The sequence below is a fragment of the Haliotis cracherodii genome, unplaced genomic scaffold, assembly GCF_022045235.1.
Source record: "Haliotis cracherodii isolate W230 unplaced genomic scaffold, xgHalCrac1.p SCAF_2, whole genome shotgun sequence".
Taxonomy (NCBI): Eukaryota; Metazoa; Mollusca; class Gastropoda; order Lepetellida; family Haliotidae; genus Haliotis; species Haliotis cracherodii.
The window spans coordinates 53,629,108-53,648,720 of NW_027266275.1; the positions used below are offsets into that span (position 1 = coordinate 53,629,108).

General features: G+C 36.2%; 2 protein-coding genes across 4 annotated transcripts in view; one reads left to right on the forward strand and one right to left on the reverse strand.

Moving 5' to 3' along the window:
- LOC139468230 (MICAL-like protein 2) overlaps positions 1–16,961 on the reverse strand; it is a 55,268-nt gene extending 38,307 nt beyond the window's left edge. For 2 of the 3 annotated variants that reach the window (XM_071250062.1, XM_071250064.1), the window contains exons 1-2: positions 16,876–16,961; positions 11,842–12,033 (exon numbers count right to left, since the gene is read on the reverse strand). In XM_071250062.1, the coding sequence (XP_071106163.1) occupies positions 11,842–11,990 (149 nt within the window). In that variant the 5' untranslated portion in view covers positions 11,991–12,033; positions 16,876–16,961. Of the gene's footprint in view, positions 1–11,841; positions 12,034–14,409; positions 14,532–16,875 lie in introns of those variants that run through there. The other variant, XM_071250063.1, reaches the window with a different exon arrangement.
- A 67-nt stretch (positions 16,962–17,028) lies between these two features.
- Positions 17,029–19,613, forward strand: part of LOC139468238 (WD repeat-containing protein 90-like) — a 48,249-nt gene continuing 45,664 nt past the window's right edge. The window contains exon 1 of the mRNA XM_071250071.1: positions 17,029–17,126. Within this exon, the coding sequence (XP_071106172.1) occupies positions 17,117–17,126 (10 nt within the window). The 5' untranslated portion in view covers positions 17,029–17,116. The remainder of the gene's footprint in view (positions 17,127–19,613) is intronic.

Consider the following 19,613-nt stretch of genomic DNA (forward strand, 5'->3'; position numbering starts at 1 on the left):
GCATGTGATAGGTAGTTTTGAGATCAGTTCATCGCTCCAATATATTGCACTACCGATCTTTGTCAGTAGAAATATAAAAATGGTAGCCAGGATCAAACTTCACAAGCATTTGTCAGTTGGCCAGCCTATTTCTCTATCCCTGATGTGTGGCCATCTGCATTGATCTGTGGGTTTGAACTGTAGGACTACCAGCTCCTCTACTCCTTACAAATCAGTTAATTATTCAACACATTGCACACCTTGAATCAGTGGTTAATTATCCTAATCAGAAATCAGTGGTCAACTACCCCAATTGCAATTTAGTCTGATGTGTACTTATTTCATGTTGGTTCGAGAGAATGCATACCTACTTCTTTGACTATCTAACACTACAGGTCAAGTGAGTTGGGCACGGATGGTGTTTCTGCAACACTGACATTAGTATTGTTACAATAACAAAACAAAAAATAACATGTGGAAGAACAAAACCTTTCTTCCTTAGTGACCTACCAACAAGGATTTTTCATGGAAGAATTTGTAAACCAAGAAATACCATTCTATAAACATTATGGCGTTGTCCGATCATCCACATCGTGAAGAACCGGTATCAGGTATAACCATGCTTAACACACTTGTTACAAGAAATTCATCAACACAAATAATTGATGAAGTGTGACATTGATTTTAAAATGGATACATTACTCTTATTTCTTTTGGGTGTGAGATAAATACATATCATAAATGGGAATTTGCATCCAAGTAATGCAAGTCTCAGGGTAAGCACTATCTTCTAACCGATGAAGTATTAATTTCTCCCAGGACATCATCATCAACACCTGCTGCATCTTGGGACCAATATGACCTACATTTCCCCATCCAGCATGCAGGTAATTAGTCCAGTATACCATTGTTGGCTCATTGTATAATTCATTGCCTTCAGAAGAAAAATTGTTTACAGGATATTCTTCACAATTTAGCTACAACATCTAATTGTTAAAGTACAACTCTGTTATCATGTATCACTGTACAATAACACTGGCATTAAAGAGTGAGTGAGTATGGTCACCTGTGCTGCTTTCAGCAATATTCCACCAATATCAAGTTGGGGACAACAGAACAGGCTTCGTACATTGTACTCATGAGGGGAAATCAAACCTGGGTCTTCGGTGTGACAAGCAAACGGTTTAACCACCAGGCTACCCCACCTCATCAATAAAGAGCAAGCAAGTCATCAACATAACATACAACAAACAAAATTGTGTAATATTAAAAAAGTAAAGAATTAATTATACAGAGCTACATATCTCCATGCCATTACACTTAATTCTTGTGATTAAACGATTAATTACAGTAAACTTAATGGAACCGTATCTATAATAATTTCTCACAATTTCTTGTATTTTGATCTCAGCCATAACATTCATTCTGACCCTTATTTCATGATGCTGAATAAAGTCAAGATTTAAATTACCAAACACACATCACATCATCAATATTGCCAATAACGTCTTCTATTTAGCAAGGAGGAGATTGATTGCCCATCTTTTGCTTTGATTAAACTCGGTCTCTTGCTGCTTTGATTTAATTATTAATAAATATTGATACAGCAGGGACGTAATGATCTGGTCTGAGCCACCGAAAGGCATCATGTTTGAAGTCGATACATATGGTAAATGAAATTCTGCCCCAAACTTCACCTCTGAAAAACATAAAGGCTTGTGTGTTATTACGGAAACATAAATTAATCATGATGGCACGAAAAATCGATAAGAAAATTAGTTGCTAAAGTTACATAGGATTTCAATTTATCAGTGTCAAAGAGAAGATGATTTAAATTACTTGGAAGTATAATAGCATCACGAGTCTTGCAATCTGCTTGGTTTTCAATGGGTACTTAATCATGCAATTATATAAATGTCTCCCTCAGTCAAGCCTTTGCATCACGTTGGATGCAAGAATATTTTGTTAAGGAACATGAATTTTGTAAATGGGGTAGGTTCCAAATTTGCTGTTTACATTTTGATTACTTATTAGCAAAGTAAGGATTGAACCTATCTGAGAGTTGGGTCCTTATACAACAGCAAACATAGCAAAAAGTATTTCACAGCTGCTTTAAAAAAGATCATGACAACAATATTTTCATTTGGGTGTCTGTTCCACAAAGTATCTTAGCACTAAGTCTATGTTTCAATATAATAAGAGCTATAAACATCGTAACACTTAGAACCACTGTCGAGTGTTGAACACGTTGTCTGACAATATAACTTTTGACAATTGTATCACTGACAGAGGATTAGGTGAATTAACATTGACCTTTGTTTCAATGACATCACTTTGAGAAAAGCAACTTTTCAAAATCTGTGACCGTAATTTCTGTCAGAAGTTCAAGAAGATGCTGGATCTCAAGAATCTAGTTTCTCAATGCATGATGGTTCTTTTAACAATCACCATAATGCCAGGACATCAGTACATACATCTTATCTTAATACATCTTATCATCAAACAAGTTCAGCCAACAGCAGGTCAAGCATGCCATATCTCATGGTCTATGTTACGTATATCTTCCATATTTAGAGACTACAACCATTTATTCATTGTACAATTCGGTTATTATTAAAGCCACCTCTGCAATTTCCGTCGCTGACACACAAACAAGAAATATTTGATAAAGGCATTTATATCCCCCTTATAGATCTCCAGTGAGTTTGCATACATTATCTGACCTAATTTCAGGCCCACGCTGTGAGTTTTTCATTCAAAGGTAGCGTGGGAATCTGGAAGAAACACACCTCCCGTCTTACAGCAGTGCAAATATTTTCTACAAACTCTACCTGGATTTAAAGTTTATGTAAGAATGAACCTATTGTCACACATCATAGCAGGTGTGGTACATGAAATCATTAATAGTTGAATTTTTACATACCTCAGCAGTGAGGGTCCCTTGATTCATACACTGCAGATACCCTCAATGACCTCAGATCCCAATAATTTGGAACACAGATCAGTGACTTCACTGATACAGTATGGATCCCAAACATTTTGAAATATTCAGACAGCAAATTCAAATGAAATCAAGAATATCTCATTTCAACAGACTTTTAATCAAAAACTTAAAACATTTTTCCAAATAGGTAAGCTGACAGTGTGAACATATTATTGACATGATAACATATATGCTTATGTTTTTCCATTGATAATTTTTGTTACAAAGGTCTAAGGGTATTTGCTGCATATAACTATCTAAACATTTAGTTTTATCAACATATTGTATTTGTAAACATTTTTACACTGAGTTAGTCCTGAAAACATAAACCATGTTCTTCTTCTTAATTCATAAACTTTTACTAAAGAAAAAAGTACACTAAAAAGAGAATAAACACAAATAGTATGTTTTATATTACCCTGAAAACTCATTGAAGTTGTATGAATAATTCACATAAATGAATAATCATCTCTCCTGACACTTTAATGTAAAGATATACGGTATATCACTTTCATTAAACACTGAAGATAAGTAGTTTTATGACCGGAATTCACACACCAGGACAGTCACCATGGAGACGTGTATTGATCTGCCGATGCACACTGGTGATAAGATGGTACAAATTTGCAGCTATTTATCCACTCAAATTGTACAAGTGATAACTAGTTGTGAAGGAGGCCATATAGCACCTGTCATACAACTGCCTTGTGCCCCATTAATGTAAACATTATGACAACAGAGCAATGCTAGGAGTGTCTTTATTTACCCCTATCATTCAGTGTCCGTGGGCATCCGGGTAAGAATAGGTCCCATGCAACCTATACTGAGAGGGAAAGAAATTTTGGACGTCAACTTCTTTATTTTGAGGAACAAAACGTTTTGAAGTATATGCTAATTCCTTCATCAGGTGAAGGGTAAGCATATACTCCGAAACGTTGTGTTCTTCAAAATAAAGACATTAACATCCATAAATTCCCTCTCTTATGGGTATCACTTCTAAATGACATTCAAAACCGATGCTGGTCGCATCTGTGTTTTGTCTGATTGCATTTCATCCCACCCTGACCATGTTCTCATGTTATCAATCACTGGTTTGTATTGGTCCAACTATTATGAACAGGAAGCTGTCATATTCTAGGTAAATTGCTGAGTGTGGTATTAAACAACAAAACATGTACTGAAGGTCTGCGAACAACGGAAACCTTTCCTCCACACAAATGTCACTGTATTTTATAATGGCAAATTTACATGACACAGGAAACATCACTACTTAACAAAAATATTTTAACCCTGTTGAAACTGTAATTGAAAATAGATCAGTTTTCCATATTTTCCGCCTAACAATCATTGCCTGTGGTTTTTCTGATTTGTCCAACAAGGAAAAAAGAAATTCCGTACAAATTTGTTCACTTGACACCAATGGTTTGTATTCAGAACAAGGTGTACTGGCAGACTAACGAAGGCTCACACAGGTAATTGGTCAGGTAAGTGGACTTTGTCCAGGTAAGGAGGTGAGAGGTGTAGCCTGTTTGCTAATGGACTTGTGAATGTTGAAAGGGACTGAGAATAAGTGGGTATTAATGGGGTTAAAATGCCAGGCAAGATTGTTATCTAAATCTTAACACTTAAATAATCAGCAATAGTGACCTAAGATATCCAAAATGAAAACACAAACATAGGTCTGAAATTATTTTTCTACTTTTGCAAATGAAACTAAATTGTGGGATGAAATGTGAATATTTTGATTGTAACTGTGCACACTCGTGAATGCCCCTATTGACCCTCGTATGCGTTGTTCACATGGGTTGTTCAGGGTGTAGGGTAGAGGGCTGAATCAACATCCCAAGGTCACAAAGTACATCAACGAGCGCTCAAGTGCAGCAAGCATGGTGTCTGGGATCAACTGATTCTAAAGTAACAAAAATACCAGAATAGTGGTACCTTACTGTCAATCCCTGATTAAAGATCTGGGTGTTTATTTTGTTCACACACTCTGTACATACAGGATTTCATCTGGTATCAATTCCTTTAATCTGGCATTCATTAATATTCTTATGCCAATGTGCCCAAAATTATCAGTGCATGGTGGTTTTATAAACACATATGGCACCAGCTCCATATACTGTTTTATACCTAGGCGGTGTTTGTGTTTAATGCAGACAATTTTGGGACCTCAAAGAAATGTTCAGATAAGATAACGAAGGATTAAATGAACGATTCATTGTTTCAAAATATTTGAATACAATGTATATGTATTTCAAGTCTGAATGTTTATTATTGATCATTTATTGTGTGTATAATATAAATCCAATCAATGACAACTGAACTTGATTATTATTAACTTAATATTAACTGATTCCCAAATGAAGCAGCAGCAGTACTGTACTGTCCAAATACATTGTGTGAAGTCCTGTAAGAACCGTTCAATTACTTTGACCTAAAGATCATTCTAAGAACCAGCAAGGTGGTGGTGAAATGATTCAAGATTATTGCACGATTTTATAGTGCTAGCCTACTGAGATACCATGCTGCCATCTAACATTCAGATACAGTATACTAACTCCGAGCTGAACAGTTCTGGTTTTAGTCCCTTAATGCCAAGCACCAGGCAGGGCAACAATAAGTACCATCTTTTAAAGTCTTTTGGTATGATTCGTCCAGGAATCAAACCCATGACCTTCCGCTCTCTGGGAGACGCTCTACCACTAGACCACAGAGGTGGTCTCTGACAAGAAAGGTTCTTGACAGGTTTTTGCAAAATAAATGAAAACAATAGTAACACGAAAGAGGCATAGCAAAGGATTTTTTTAAGGATTTCAAAATCTTAAAAATAGGGGACATTAAAAGCTGAGAGGAAATTGCTCTGATATGGCATCAGTCACATTGAACATTCAAGCTTGAAATAGGAAAGAAACCCAACACATTTGACACCAACAGTAAATGTCAGTACTTGGAAATTAAATGTTGCTGCAGCATCAGAATAAGCTTACTGTACCCCATTTCAACAGCAACCTGGGAAGTCACCCAGGACCAAGATGGAGGACACAGACCAACTACAAACAGAGGTTTAGTATCTCTCACAGACCCGGAGCATATTGTAATAAAACATTCATCCCATTCCACTCTCATTGCCTTCTCAGCACCGACAGCCTACTCATCCCATTTTCAGCTCTGAAGTTAAGAGAGGGTTCCTTTGAAGAGTGATTTTGTATTGACCTTATACCTAACTGTATTTCAGGGACGACATGATAGCCACAGCAGCCAGCAATAGCCAGGTGGGGTCATCTCGACCCAGAGGTACACACTATCTCCGGTGACCAGACAGGAAGGTCACACTGCTGCTGCTGACACCAGCCATGTTAATGACACCACTGATGTCCTGAATGCCAGGGTTACTCTCTTCGCAGCACTCACATGCTATCGGCATAGTTCATCATGCTCATGTACACGACTTTCAGTGAAATTCATGGATATACAGGGACGAAACCACCCTTTCAGCCCTCAAAGGGTGGTTTGGGCCATGAATATGCATAATTTCGGTAAACACTTTGGTAGTTTATGTAACACTAGGAGGTTCAGATATATAAGTTAAATCCATGCCCACAGCTACATATTGACAAGAATGAATAGTTATTTACGCAACATAATAGATTCTGGGAGAATAATGAAGTCCTTCAAGATTTTCATTAGTTACAAGACTACAGACTAATAATAGCCAAGTCTAATCCAGATCACCATATTGTTCAAGGTGATTTATTAAATTTGTGTTCATATCTTCTACAGACAGCCATCTACCTGATGGTAAAAGTGGTAGTTCACAAGGAAACATCACTATACTAGTCCTTCCTGAACTTTCCTAGTCGAAGACTAGTGGACCTACCGTATGTTAATTTCAAACCCTGTTGTTAGCAGACTTACACAAAGTCTATGAAATGAAAAGATTTGGGTAAATTGTACACTACACCATTTAATTACATTACTGGACCCTCATATTGCCTGCAAGGACCCTTAACATTAATTATTGGGGGTCCTCTGGACCTACACTTTTCGTAAGTCAAGGTAAAACCCTGGTCATGGATGAGACTGTAGGTGGCACTTCAGTACAGAAGCCAGCGCTACAATTAAACATCTCTGGTCAACTGTGAATGGACTTGTAAATTTGAGTAAGGATGGTTTTTCACAGTTCTCAGCAACGTTCCAACAATATCACAGCGTGGGACACCAAAAATGAGCTTCACACATTGTACCAATGAATTAAATCAACCCCAGGACTTTGGTATAACGAGCGAACCCTTTAAGCACCAGACTGTCCCTCCACCCACTTGTAAATAACAAGAGAGAATAGAATTGTCTTATGGATCTTACATAAGCTACATAATATGACCAAGAATTTGGGCAAATAAGGAAAGGTTTATCAACATAAATGACAATTAATTAGTTAGTTCTAAAAAATACACTGGCTGACAAACTAAAACCACGAAAATGGAAAGAATGACAAAAACAGCTAAACAAGTTTTTATGTTGTATTTTACAATACTCAAACTTCACTATTTACAAATACCATATTCGACGTAATAAGCGCCTCGCTCTAATCAGCGCCCACGGCGACATTTGCTAAGATATTGGTTTGTGAACAATCCCAATTAGCACCCCTTCTGATTGATCAATGTACACAACACTTATTTATTCGCGTATAATATGCACTCGTGTGTTATATGCACCCTTAATTATGGGCATTTAATTCTGGTAAAATATATCAGTCGTACATAAACATTTCAGGCTGTTAGCATAAACCACGAAATGTATCTTTAAACTCTGTTTTTTCACCAAAATTACATTCTAATAAGGGCCCCCAGTTTCTAATTTTGAGAGCGCACTGGGCGCTTATTACGTCTAATACGGTACTAATCATGTCTCAAACTGAAGCAATTCATGAATAATTAATTTACTTTTGATCATGATACCTAAAAAAAATTAAATAAACTCATAAACAATTTAACAATTGTTATCTTAAAGAGCAAAAGTTATCAGCCCTTATTCTAAGAAAATGAAGATGAATTCTCAGATGATTGATAGTTTCTTTCTGTTTTCTGCATCTTGATATGAGTTTTATCATCTTTGAAAAGCTCATTACTAAACATCATCCCTCTGTCAATAACAGTAAGTCCTAGCACATGCTACAAAACATCATCTTTCTGTCAATAACAGTAAGTCCTAGTACATGTTACAAAACATCATCCCTCTGTCAATAACAGTATGTCCTTGTATATGCTACAAAACATCATCTTTCTGTCAATAACAGTAAGTCCTTGTATATGCTACAAAACATCATCCCTCTGTCAATAACAGTAAGTCCTTGTATATGCTACAAAACATCATCCCTTTGTCAATAACAGTATGTCCTTGTATATGCTACAAAACATCATCCCTCTGTCAATAACAGTATGTCCTTGTATATGCTACAAAACATCATCTTTCTGTCAATAACAGTAAGTCCTAGTACATGTTACAAAACATCATCCCTCTGTCAATAACAGTATGTCCTTGTACATGCTACAAAACATCATTTTTCTTTCAATAACAGTAAGTCCTAGTACATGCTACAAAACATCATCCCTCTGTCAATAACAGTATGTCCTTGTACATGCTACAAAACATCATTTTTCTGTCAATAACAGTAAGTCCTAGTACATGCTACAAAACATCATCTCTCTGTCAATATAATTACGTGATAGGACAGTAAGTCATAGCACATGAATAATCCGGTTACACACTGCGACGAGCAAGACATTATATGGTCACGGTCTGGTGAATTCAGTGGGATCACGATAATACATTATTGATCACACGATGCAACACAAGAGCATCTGGTACAACTACCAGGACGTACCTGCTCACATCACGATACTTTCACATCAGCTTATTTATAACTGTACATTTGCCATAACGACTGGATTCACATGTAATAGTCAGTCACATATGCCAAGTCAGGGGTTTCGTGACCTCACATATGCTGATCCAAATTGATATTTGAAATCACGAATATGATTAATGCTGAATCAGCAACATTGCATCTATCAAAACACATTCCAATAGAATTGATAAAGGTTCAATAAACTTGACAAAGGTTAAAAGGGGACAAAGGCTCGGGTCCGAAGGCAGTTGAAGTTTGATTCAAGTTATTCACAACCCAATTACTTGTCTGTTAACTCACATTTGATGTGTATCAGTCTGACGGTTAATGATTGCTCTCATTACACAGAGACAATGCCTCAGTTTCACACATAGAACTAAAACCGTTTTCACGTGGACTGAGCATCAGACCATATAACACAGTTCAGAGATATATCTCCTTACAGATAGAATTTGGTCATATTGCTAAACTGTAAACTTTAGGTTACTTTAGTTTGTGTTTATTTTTCAAAAACTAACCATCAACGAGTAACAAGTTACAATGTTCTAGATAACGTCAGCCTTGCCTTTTGAAAGAGATTACTGTAGCCACCATGTCAAGCATCAACCAGTGACAACTGGCAGGATTAAATAAATGAGACCCTAGGTAGAACTCAAACAATGATATTTATTCAGATATTGTCAAACACAAGTGAGGAATTGTTTGGTCTTAGGAAAAGCAAATGTCAAATAAAAGGAAATGGGTATCTAAGGATGCTGCTGTATTGAATGTTGTTCTGTTGTGGTCCCGAATACGCTCTCTAAAACTATATATAGATAAGGCTTAGCATCCTATCATCACATTTAAAGTCAAATACGCTTAGCCAATGGGTATAGGAATAGATGTGGCTCCCCATTGACGTAGAACCAACCTGAGTGCTAACGTCTGGGTGTCAGGAATACAGGTAAAGTGGAAGTGTGTCACTCAACTCCTAATGTTCGATAATCGTGAGGTGGTCAGCACCTAGTGTTTATTTTATCCCCCTACATCTGAGAAAGTCACAAAAGCTTAACGGCCGCTGCTGACCAAACAATATTTGCGTGCCACACACAGGTTAGGTTGGGTGAGTACACAAAAACCAGAGGGCTTAATCCTTGGTCAGCAAACTCGCATCCCTAACTGAAATCCCACCAGACCAAGATATGTAACATGAGGTTAGTTCACTTTATTGTAGGACGCTTTTTGTCAGAAACACAATTATCTAGGTCCGTTACCAATACCAATGAATCTTATATCATATACATGTACACAGATTATGGTAAACACGGTCTGGTCTCTAACAATTCGGCAAAGCCAGTGTATCTAGATCTTGATGTAGATTTAATAAAATTGTCACGCTGTCCACAGTGAGAACTTTCACAGCAATATCAGGCTTGAGTTCTGAGATGAGGCCGGAAGTCATGGATCCATGTCATGAGGTCGATGTCAAACGATAGGCTTACAGATCATTTAACAAATAAATAACAAATACTTTTGCCAATATATCTCAAGGACCAAGTGTCTCCATTTCAAATTGCTAAACTGATTGGTTTTGGAGCGGGTGCATCAGTGGATGGTGTGGACATCATGAACACAGTATTAGACAGGACACATAATCATAAGGGTCATGGTTGGCTTGGGTGGTCACCCATTGAAGTATTATACAATGGCATGGTCCATACAAAATTTTAGCCATCAAATAAGTCCTTTGTAAGACCCTTTAAAGGTGATGATCACACTTTCATTGTTACAAGTAAGACCAAGTGTGCTTTCAAACAGGTTTTAAGGAAATTCTTACTTAGTTTTAATTGTCAGTATGGCTCTAACCATATATTCAATTTCACTATTAACCAGTGTTCTAATATTATATATCATTCTGTCCTAGAATACAGGTATTATTACTCCTGTTTTGAGAATCTTAGATTCATACCCAATTGGGAAACCAAAGCCAGTTTAGTTAGTTTGTCTGTTGTTTAACGCCTCACTCGGCAATATTCCAGCCATATAAAGGCGGTCTGTAAATAATCAAATCTGGACCAGACAATTCAGTGATCCATATCATGGGCAATGATCCACACAGTTGGGATATGATGACATGCATCATCCAAGTTTGTGAGTCCGACCACCCGATCCCGTTAGTTGCCTCTTACGACAAGCATAATTGCCATTTACGGTAAGCATGGGTTGCTGAAGACCTATTCTAGATGGGTAAGATTAGTTAAGTAACATGCAGAACTGAACTTAATGTAAACATGCCATACAGTATTGAATTCTCATGTCTGATCGTGTGTCGTATCATAACCTTGGTCATGCACACTTGATACTTTTCGTACAAATAAGGAAGTTTTTCAATAGGTTTTTATTTCCACTAAATAAATCAATATAGAGGACACAAAACACATAGCAAATATTTATAATATTGTAAACAGTTTACTCTGGAAGAATTACTAGAGACTAGGGTATGCAGAATTGGCCAGGATGGTGAAAGCAAACATGTTTCTACCCAACTTGTATAGCTGAGACATATATATATTATGCAATATGCTCCACCTCAGCTTTTATTGGGTCTGCAGGTTTTCTCAAGAGAATTGCTACAGAACATACCCATACTAACATCATTGTTTATTATTACAAAATAATAGCAAACTTACACACAAACAAAAAATACGACCAAAACAGATAAAATTCTTCCAAACCAAATTTAAATCATAAGTCTATTTAAAAAAGATAGAGGAAACACTGTTACGAAAAAGCCTTCAACATTTTGCAATTTACTCAAATTACTGTAGTCCAATTGCCACACAGATTCAATCATTTATTAAACCATTTGGGGATTCAACCTACAGACTTTCAAACACACGACACCTTGCTCTACGAAATGGAATGAAAAGAATGTCTTATATTGTTATTTCACAATAAAGAAAGGACTCAAGTATGACAGACTTACATTAGGTCTGGTCGGAACTTGTGTATGAGCGCACAGAAGGCCAGGCCACTCTTCCAAGACTTGGTCATGTCGACGACGTTGACGTCCCGGTATCCCTCCACCCGGCGCTGACACCACATCTGCAGCCCCTTCACCTTCGTCATCGCCATGGCTGACTGCGCTGTTGGCCCTTAAACTCTAGTGGTCAGTCAGCTAGCAAAGAAAATTGAAATACAGTGAGTCATGTATTCCTCATCTTGAAAAACTGTAATCAAACAGCCGAAGTTGAACTCAAAGGGGTCCTGAGGTCCTTACGGTTTGCTGCTGTGGTATTTGAATTTAGGGACATCAAAATTCTTCAATTTGTAACATTAGGATTATGACAAGGCCCCCTTGATTTTCAGGCTTAATTTCCAAAGCTGACTCAGGCCTAAAAAGTCATTATGGCTCCCGTGGCAAGAAAAAAAATCTTCTTTTCCTTAGTCTAGAAATCTGTTTCCATGGTTACCCATAAAATGAACATTCAGAAATTGACATTTAAGAAGTTTGTCCTACTAGACTAATGCTTAGTACGATAAAACAGACAGACATATTTTATTTAAGTCAATGACATGAAACACAAAGTAAAATAATGAAATATACAGCAAAGAGCCAGTTTATGCACATAGATACGAGAGACTTAAAACAAAAGTACATTCATTTGATGTATAAATGCCAATTAAAAAAAGGAACAAAACGTGAAAGACCCATAAAAACCCATGATATAGAACATCATATCATTGTTTCAAAATATTACAAGATAGTTGACGTACTTAATTAACTGTCTTTGTTGTGACTGACTCAATGTATGCAAAATTAAAGCTTAATCCTTTTTTTATGACCATTTACAAATCAGATTGACTGGAGTTTACTGGAAAAACCGACATAAACAATTAGCACATATGAATCTCTTCTAGACTGACTCTCATTGACTGGCTATCAGTCTCTCATTACATCTCAGGCTGAAAATTAAGCATGTTAAGTGAGTAACGATAAAGCTATCTCCAATGTTTTGTTCATTAACCTGGGTTTTAACAGTACACAAAAGAGTATCACTGACAATTCACTTGCAGCATTCACATAAGAAAAACGCAATGAACATTTGAAGAGTTCATGGCAAATTTCCCTTACTCAGTCACTCTGCTGCAATTCAACTCTCCATTTATGATAAACATGAGTAACAAAATAGCTTAATATTTTATTAGATATTAGTACAGTTGTGACCTGGGGACCCCCATTATTATCACTGAGAATCCCCAAGACCAAGAATGATACAGGAAAATCCCTGTAATAAGTATAATATGAATAATAAATATACATCTCATCAGAAAGCAGATTCTTTAACATGAAAAAGATCATGATCTCATTCCACAAACCGTGATCTCAACATAGTATCATAACTTAAAGTCAGCTAAATTCTCATAGTGCTTAACATCTTTGTTCTTGAAAGATTACAATCAAGATCATGTTATGAATATAAGGAAATAAAAAACATGACACAGGAAGTTACAATGCGGACACCGAATCTAATATTTTGCCCCATCGCATTATAATAAAATTGTCATCTCTTGTGTCACTTTCAAGTTTGACACACGATGCATGCGGCCATGCATGCAGACTCCCTCCAACCATGTGACTCATCACCCAATTCAACATGGGGGTGATTGGGTTTCTCCCATACCTCAGACCTTGTCCTCCTTCCCGCTGGTTGTCAGAGTACAGTGAATGCAAATACACTTGATAGCTAATTACCTTGTCTTACATCACTACCCAAGGCAGTGCTTCATGGCATATATGAATGATGTCAATCACAATCACCATCAAGGATCAATACACGTAAATCAGTGCTAAAATGGCAATATTTTTTAAAGGTATTTTGTACCTTTGTAAAAGTATTTTGTACCAATTATGAATGGACACATTTTTTAAAATGATTTAAATTATCGACTGAACAAGAGATAAAAAAAAAAGGGTCACTAGGCTCAAGAGAACTGGCAGTTCTATCAAGCTTGATTGAAGCCACAAAAACTCCACTTTGTATGCTAACTCAAATGTTATACTTTATATCAATCTAGCAGTTAATGATTACAGTACCCTAATTATCCAGAGATAATGTCTCAATCATTTGCCATTCAACATTAAATGAAAAGGCTTCAGATCATGGAGAAAAGTCCCTCTTTAAAAGTAAATATTTTAACAAATGACCGATACTCGCATTAATGATGATTATTGCAGGTATAATGTTACGAGTTTACTCAAACTATTCAAATCAAAATTCATCTTAAACAATCAGCAAATACCATCAGATTTTAACCAAAAGCACTACAATTCCACACATCACTAAGCTGTGTGACCATTGCCTAACCCTTGACATGAAATCTGTACCAAAACAGACATGCTGCTATTGCAGAGAAACCAAATTTTCTTGGAATTCATACATACAATATATCATGAATATTTCAATATCTTAAACATGGATCAAATCAAATAGAAACAAGATAATTAAACCTAATCCAAATGTTGCAGTAATTGTCAGCAAATTCAACTCACTTGTTCATCAAGCCGGCCAAGGACATCATGTAAATACGTCTTACACAGGGCCTGCCGCGGAAGTGTAATCCCGAGACTAGATACACAGCCCTCCGAGTATGGTGATTCAACTGCTGTTTACCATGGTCTGATAACCGATGATATAGCTATCAAGGTGACGAACTGGGAGGCCCACGTACTGTGAGGCTGGAGAGGACCTGCTCTCTGACCTGACCTCTAGATATTAGCCACTGCTTGGCTCCTAGCTCTGAGTGATAGATTATACAGGTGACAGATGTAACCATTTCATGTAGGAAGTTGAATTGACGTACTATCACAGATATTTAATATATGGTATGACCCAACTTGCCATCAGGTCAGACAGGGTTATCTGAAAAAATTACTTTCTGATTATGTTCATATTTTAAAATTTAATACTTTTTTGGGGGGTATATCAAAACAAGATTTGTCATTGATATGTTACATGAAAGATAAGTAAGTCATTGGAATATATAGGTTGGACACGAAATGAGGTTTGAATATTGATTTGTCTAAGGACATCTCCATTGACATTTATAATCTTCAGCAGAAGATTTGCATTCTAAAAAGGTAGAAAGCGGTGTCTATGTTGATAAAAACGGTAAACAGAACTTGTAACATGATTTTCATAAGATGAGTTGGATTATGTAAATATATGTATTAAGCAACAATCATGGTAATATGAGGTATAATATGTTTATTATGTTTTTGAATAGGATAATCATTTCTACAAGAAAAAAACAATTGAGAATCATTCATAAACATCATAAACAAATACCCTCAGCAGGGTTTTACCTTGACAAAAGTGGGGCTAATATATCTTAAGGGTCCTTGCAGGCAAAACAAAGTCCTATAAAGTAATGAAATGGTGTTGTGTACTGTACGTTTAGATAATTACTTTTGAGCCTGGAATAAATCTAGGATCATATGGACAATGGTCATCATTGATGGATGAAATGACAGACACTTGATGTGCCGAAGCTACAATGAATATCATTGTCCATGTCTCGGGATGCAGTTTATGCTTTTTCTGCGTGCAGTCCTGTGTACATTTGTGTGTACTGGACACAACACATTTGTGCGTCGCGTAAAATCCTGCCTCAGAATTACAATTAATTTATTTTTTGATGCGATATGTTTTTTAAGAGGCTTAATATATAAATTTGTTAAGCTATAACAAAACAGAATGTTGGGTCAGGAAACATAGCAACTACTTTAAGGTCGGTTTCAGATCCCATACATATGCAACACCAAGTATTGCAGGCACATGCTTGTCAATGTATACAATCGAGTCAATCTTGTTAATCAAACTAGTTCCAAAGGCAAAACTTCCAAGTATTTCCTTCCTAACTTTGGTGAACAGTGGAGTATGGTTGTAATATGTCCAAACAATCCAGTCCAACACATGTCACCTGTAGATGAAATAGCTTCCAGATATATAGCAACGCTTTCCTTGCTAATGGTCATTGTTAACATGGAAACAAGGTCCTATTTTCAATTTATAACGGTTGACATTTCCAGTGTGCATGATTCACAGGTTGAATGTGGTTACAAGCCAATGAATGAATTTGAAACCTAACATCTTTTGACAAATATTTTATAACAGTCAATCATCATTATGAAATCAATATTTAACATTGAGATTTGTGATTGTTTAACAAAATAGAAAAATGTCTAAAATATTTGTTTCACTAATTACAAAAAGCGGCTGGTGACAACTGTTCATTGTTTACACAATTCCTTTTTTTATCACTTTGATCTTTGAAAAGTAAAAACTTTTATTTAGAAAAATATGCTGAATACACAGAATATACTGTTTCATGAAATAGGACTAATAAAAAATAATCTTTTGATTTCGAAAAAAAGGCCCAGGAATGTTATATAAATTGGAAACTGATGAAGAGTTATGAAAAACATATATTTCATTCAAAAAATAATAAAATGTTTCAAAAGACTTTTCTTTTTCAATATAAAAAATAAATAAAATAGAATCTATAGAGTCTAGATCTTCATATAATTTCCAAAAACATGATTTAACTTATGAATAGTGGAACTATTCAAAATTTGTCAAAGTTAAAATCCATCCAGGTCACAATTCCAATAACAAATAATATTTTGAATTTTTAAATAAATAAAAAAACACCAAAAAAAATTAGGCCTATTCTAAAATGAGTATTCATTTTGATTATCTAATGCCATAGATTCCCCAAGTTAATCCGACACATGCGACTGTTTCCAATAGCTACCATAATTGTTATTACATCAACAATATTTTCATAGAGTCAGCTGACACATTTGAAAGAACCACCTGTTTATTAGATCTACCTTGATCACTGATGACGTCGACAGGTACACAATTTCGCGGGTAAATCAAGTAAGCGACAAATATACTGATGAAACACAAACAGCAATACACATCTCAAATATCAGATCCAATAAACAACTTACTTTCATTACACATCCCCTTAATCAGTGTTATTCCTTCCGCGGCAACTTGTCGGCTCTCATGGTTATCCCTCTCATTTCATTAGCCGACCAACAGTGTACGAGTAACAGCGGAAACGGAAATCGCGCAGAAATATGCGCGCACGCGGACGGAAGTATGGCGGCAAAACCAAAACAAACTTTCTGAATGTGTCAACAAACTTACCGATTTATGATAAAGAAATAGAAATCAAAAGATCCAACCATGGCACATCGTAAGTTTTCGCAAGAGGAATGAATATGGCAGTTATTGTTTTTGTCGGTTCCTCTGATTATAATTTATTGACGATGTCATATCCATGAAATTCACACATGATGTCCAAAAGACTGTAAAAGCACGTTTGGACCACAAATAGTGGCAATATGTACTTGTATTATGAAATATGTATGTGATAGGTTTCGGGAAATTAACAATAGATGCTACAAAAACCATGGAATATGTGTTATTTTGCAGCGTTTGGACTGAATGTGTGTTTGTATTTTGACAAACATGTTTAGACTTGTTGATATTTTATGTGAGCTTCAGAGTTGGTGTGTAAGATTTAAAGGGGCACTGATCTAACGCCATTCCCCGGACTGGTTGTTGCCTTTGTTATTGTTTTTTCCCCCGTGAGTACCCGGATGATACGCAACGCAACTGAGCGTGACCAGAGACTGGGCTACCGTCTGCAAGGACAGCTAAATAAACTGGAGGCAATATTTGTTTTACGCATTTTGGAATAAACACTGATTGGTTAAATGTGATCTATAAAGATTCGACAAAGGTCGCATGTTAATTAATTTCTTCAGCCTAAACAAACAGACAAAAAGAACGGCGGAGCTCATCGGAAGTCGTCATTTGGAAATACCCCAGATGGTTATAGTTTAATACTAAAAAAAAGTATCCATGCAGTGAAAGCATTTTCGGATTTCGGATTGCGTCGATAATACGATTACTACTCCCTTGTTGTCATCCACGTTTTCTCGTATAACCCTACACTTGTGTATTTGTCGTCATTCACTTGATGCTCAGTTAATGAATTTATTACAGGTACAATTAGTGGTAGCACCACTTAGATTACCTGACAAAGGTTCTCATTTGGCATTTATTGTGTCGGGGGTAATTATTCAATCTAAATCCAGGTTTGAAGTGAGGTGAAATGTGCGTTATGTAATATGCACGTGGCAGCCCAGCAAGAGATGAATGATCAGTTGATTTACTTTTTTTGGTAAATCAACGGATCGTTCCTAGTCATCAAAGGATTAACAGAAAATACGTTGGTTGATTAATCACTGTTATCTTGCACAGTGGATATGTCAAAAGTGAGTGTTTACATGTCTAGGTTTACTAAAACAAAGGGAATACACTCATATCATGGCGTGAAGTGCCGATGTAAAAACAACATACTTTGTTCAAAGGGTTAACTGATAATACGTTGATTGGTTGCTCATTGTTATCAAACTCAGTGGATTTTTTTAGGAACCGTGGACGTAATGAAAATAGTTGTCACGTGGCCTTTCTCAGCCAACCCTAATTGAGACTTGACACCAATGTGAAACACCTGAAACAATCCAAGTGATCAGTTGAGAAACGAACACTGGTTATAACATCCCGAAACGATATATATCTTTTAGAATATTTGATAGTTACAGAGACACGTGACATCGAATAAGTTATTTTGTATAGCTGCAGATGAGTGGGACATTATTCCTTTGTGTGGATATTGACGGATACATTCCTCGAACAAGGAAGCTGCCTATTTATACACATAAATTTGGTAAGTTGTAATTATAGTATTTGCATTTTGTTTTCCTTCATTTGAACCGATTCGTTCTTGTTTCTCTACGTCTTGGTTGGGAAATTCTTCAATGCGCGATAGACATTGTTTTCACAGGTCATTTCCTTTGTAAGCGTGTATAGATTACCGTCAATTTGTAAAATGTGATTCTCTCAGGCAATTTATAAAATGTGTAAATATTTCAGTCATTTTGACTAAAAAACCTGTCCAGATTGATTAAGACGATCAAAAGGGCCTACAAATTATTATGTAGGATTAGAAGCCAAACAACATAGAAATGTACTTTTCAACGTAACATTTTCAGTCTCTTGGTGATGACATTAAACATCAAAATGTTTGGAATTCGTTATCATAATAATACAGATGGAAATGTTTTTCAGTCACTTTGTAAAATAACTGAATATTTATACGTTTAATAAATATGTTACACATTTTGACAGTAAAAAAATATACACACTATAAAAAAAGCAATGCTCAGATGAAATATTTACTTTGTGTTGCAAGTCAAAATAGTGTAAACGAAAATCGCAAAATTACCAAGCAAGTGACTTATCAAAACTTCGTCACCATTACCGATGCTACCCACAAAGATACCTACATTTCCTTATTATCTCGAAAACTGTATTTCATTTTGTTGATCAATGTGACCATACGCTCCTACTACTACCGGTATGCATAAAAGTGACTAATGCGCTTACGAATGGCGCAACAGAGGTCGCGAGCTAGTCTAGATTTCTGCTCTACATCCGGGTACTCACTGGGAAAAAACAATAACAAAGGCAACAACCAGTCCCGGGGAATTGCGTTAGATCAGTGCCCCTTTAAGATGTCATAATGTCAAGTTTTGCTCTAAGAAGCTTATGTTTTAGACAGCTTTTTCGACATGGAAAAATAACATGCAATCCCATCAGTGTAAATGTTATT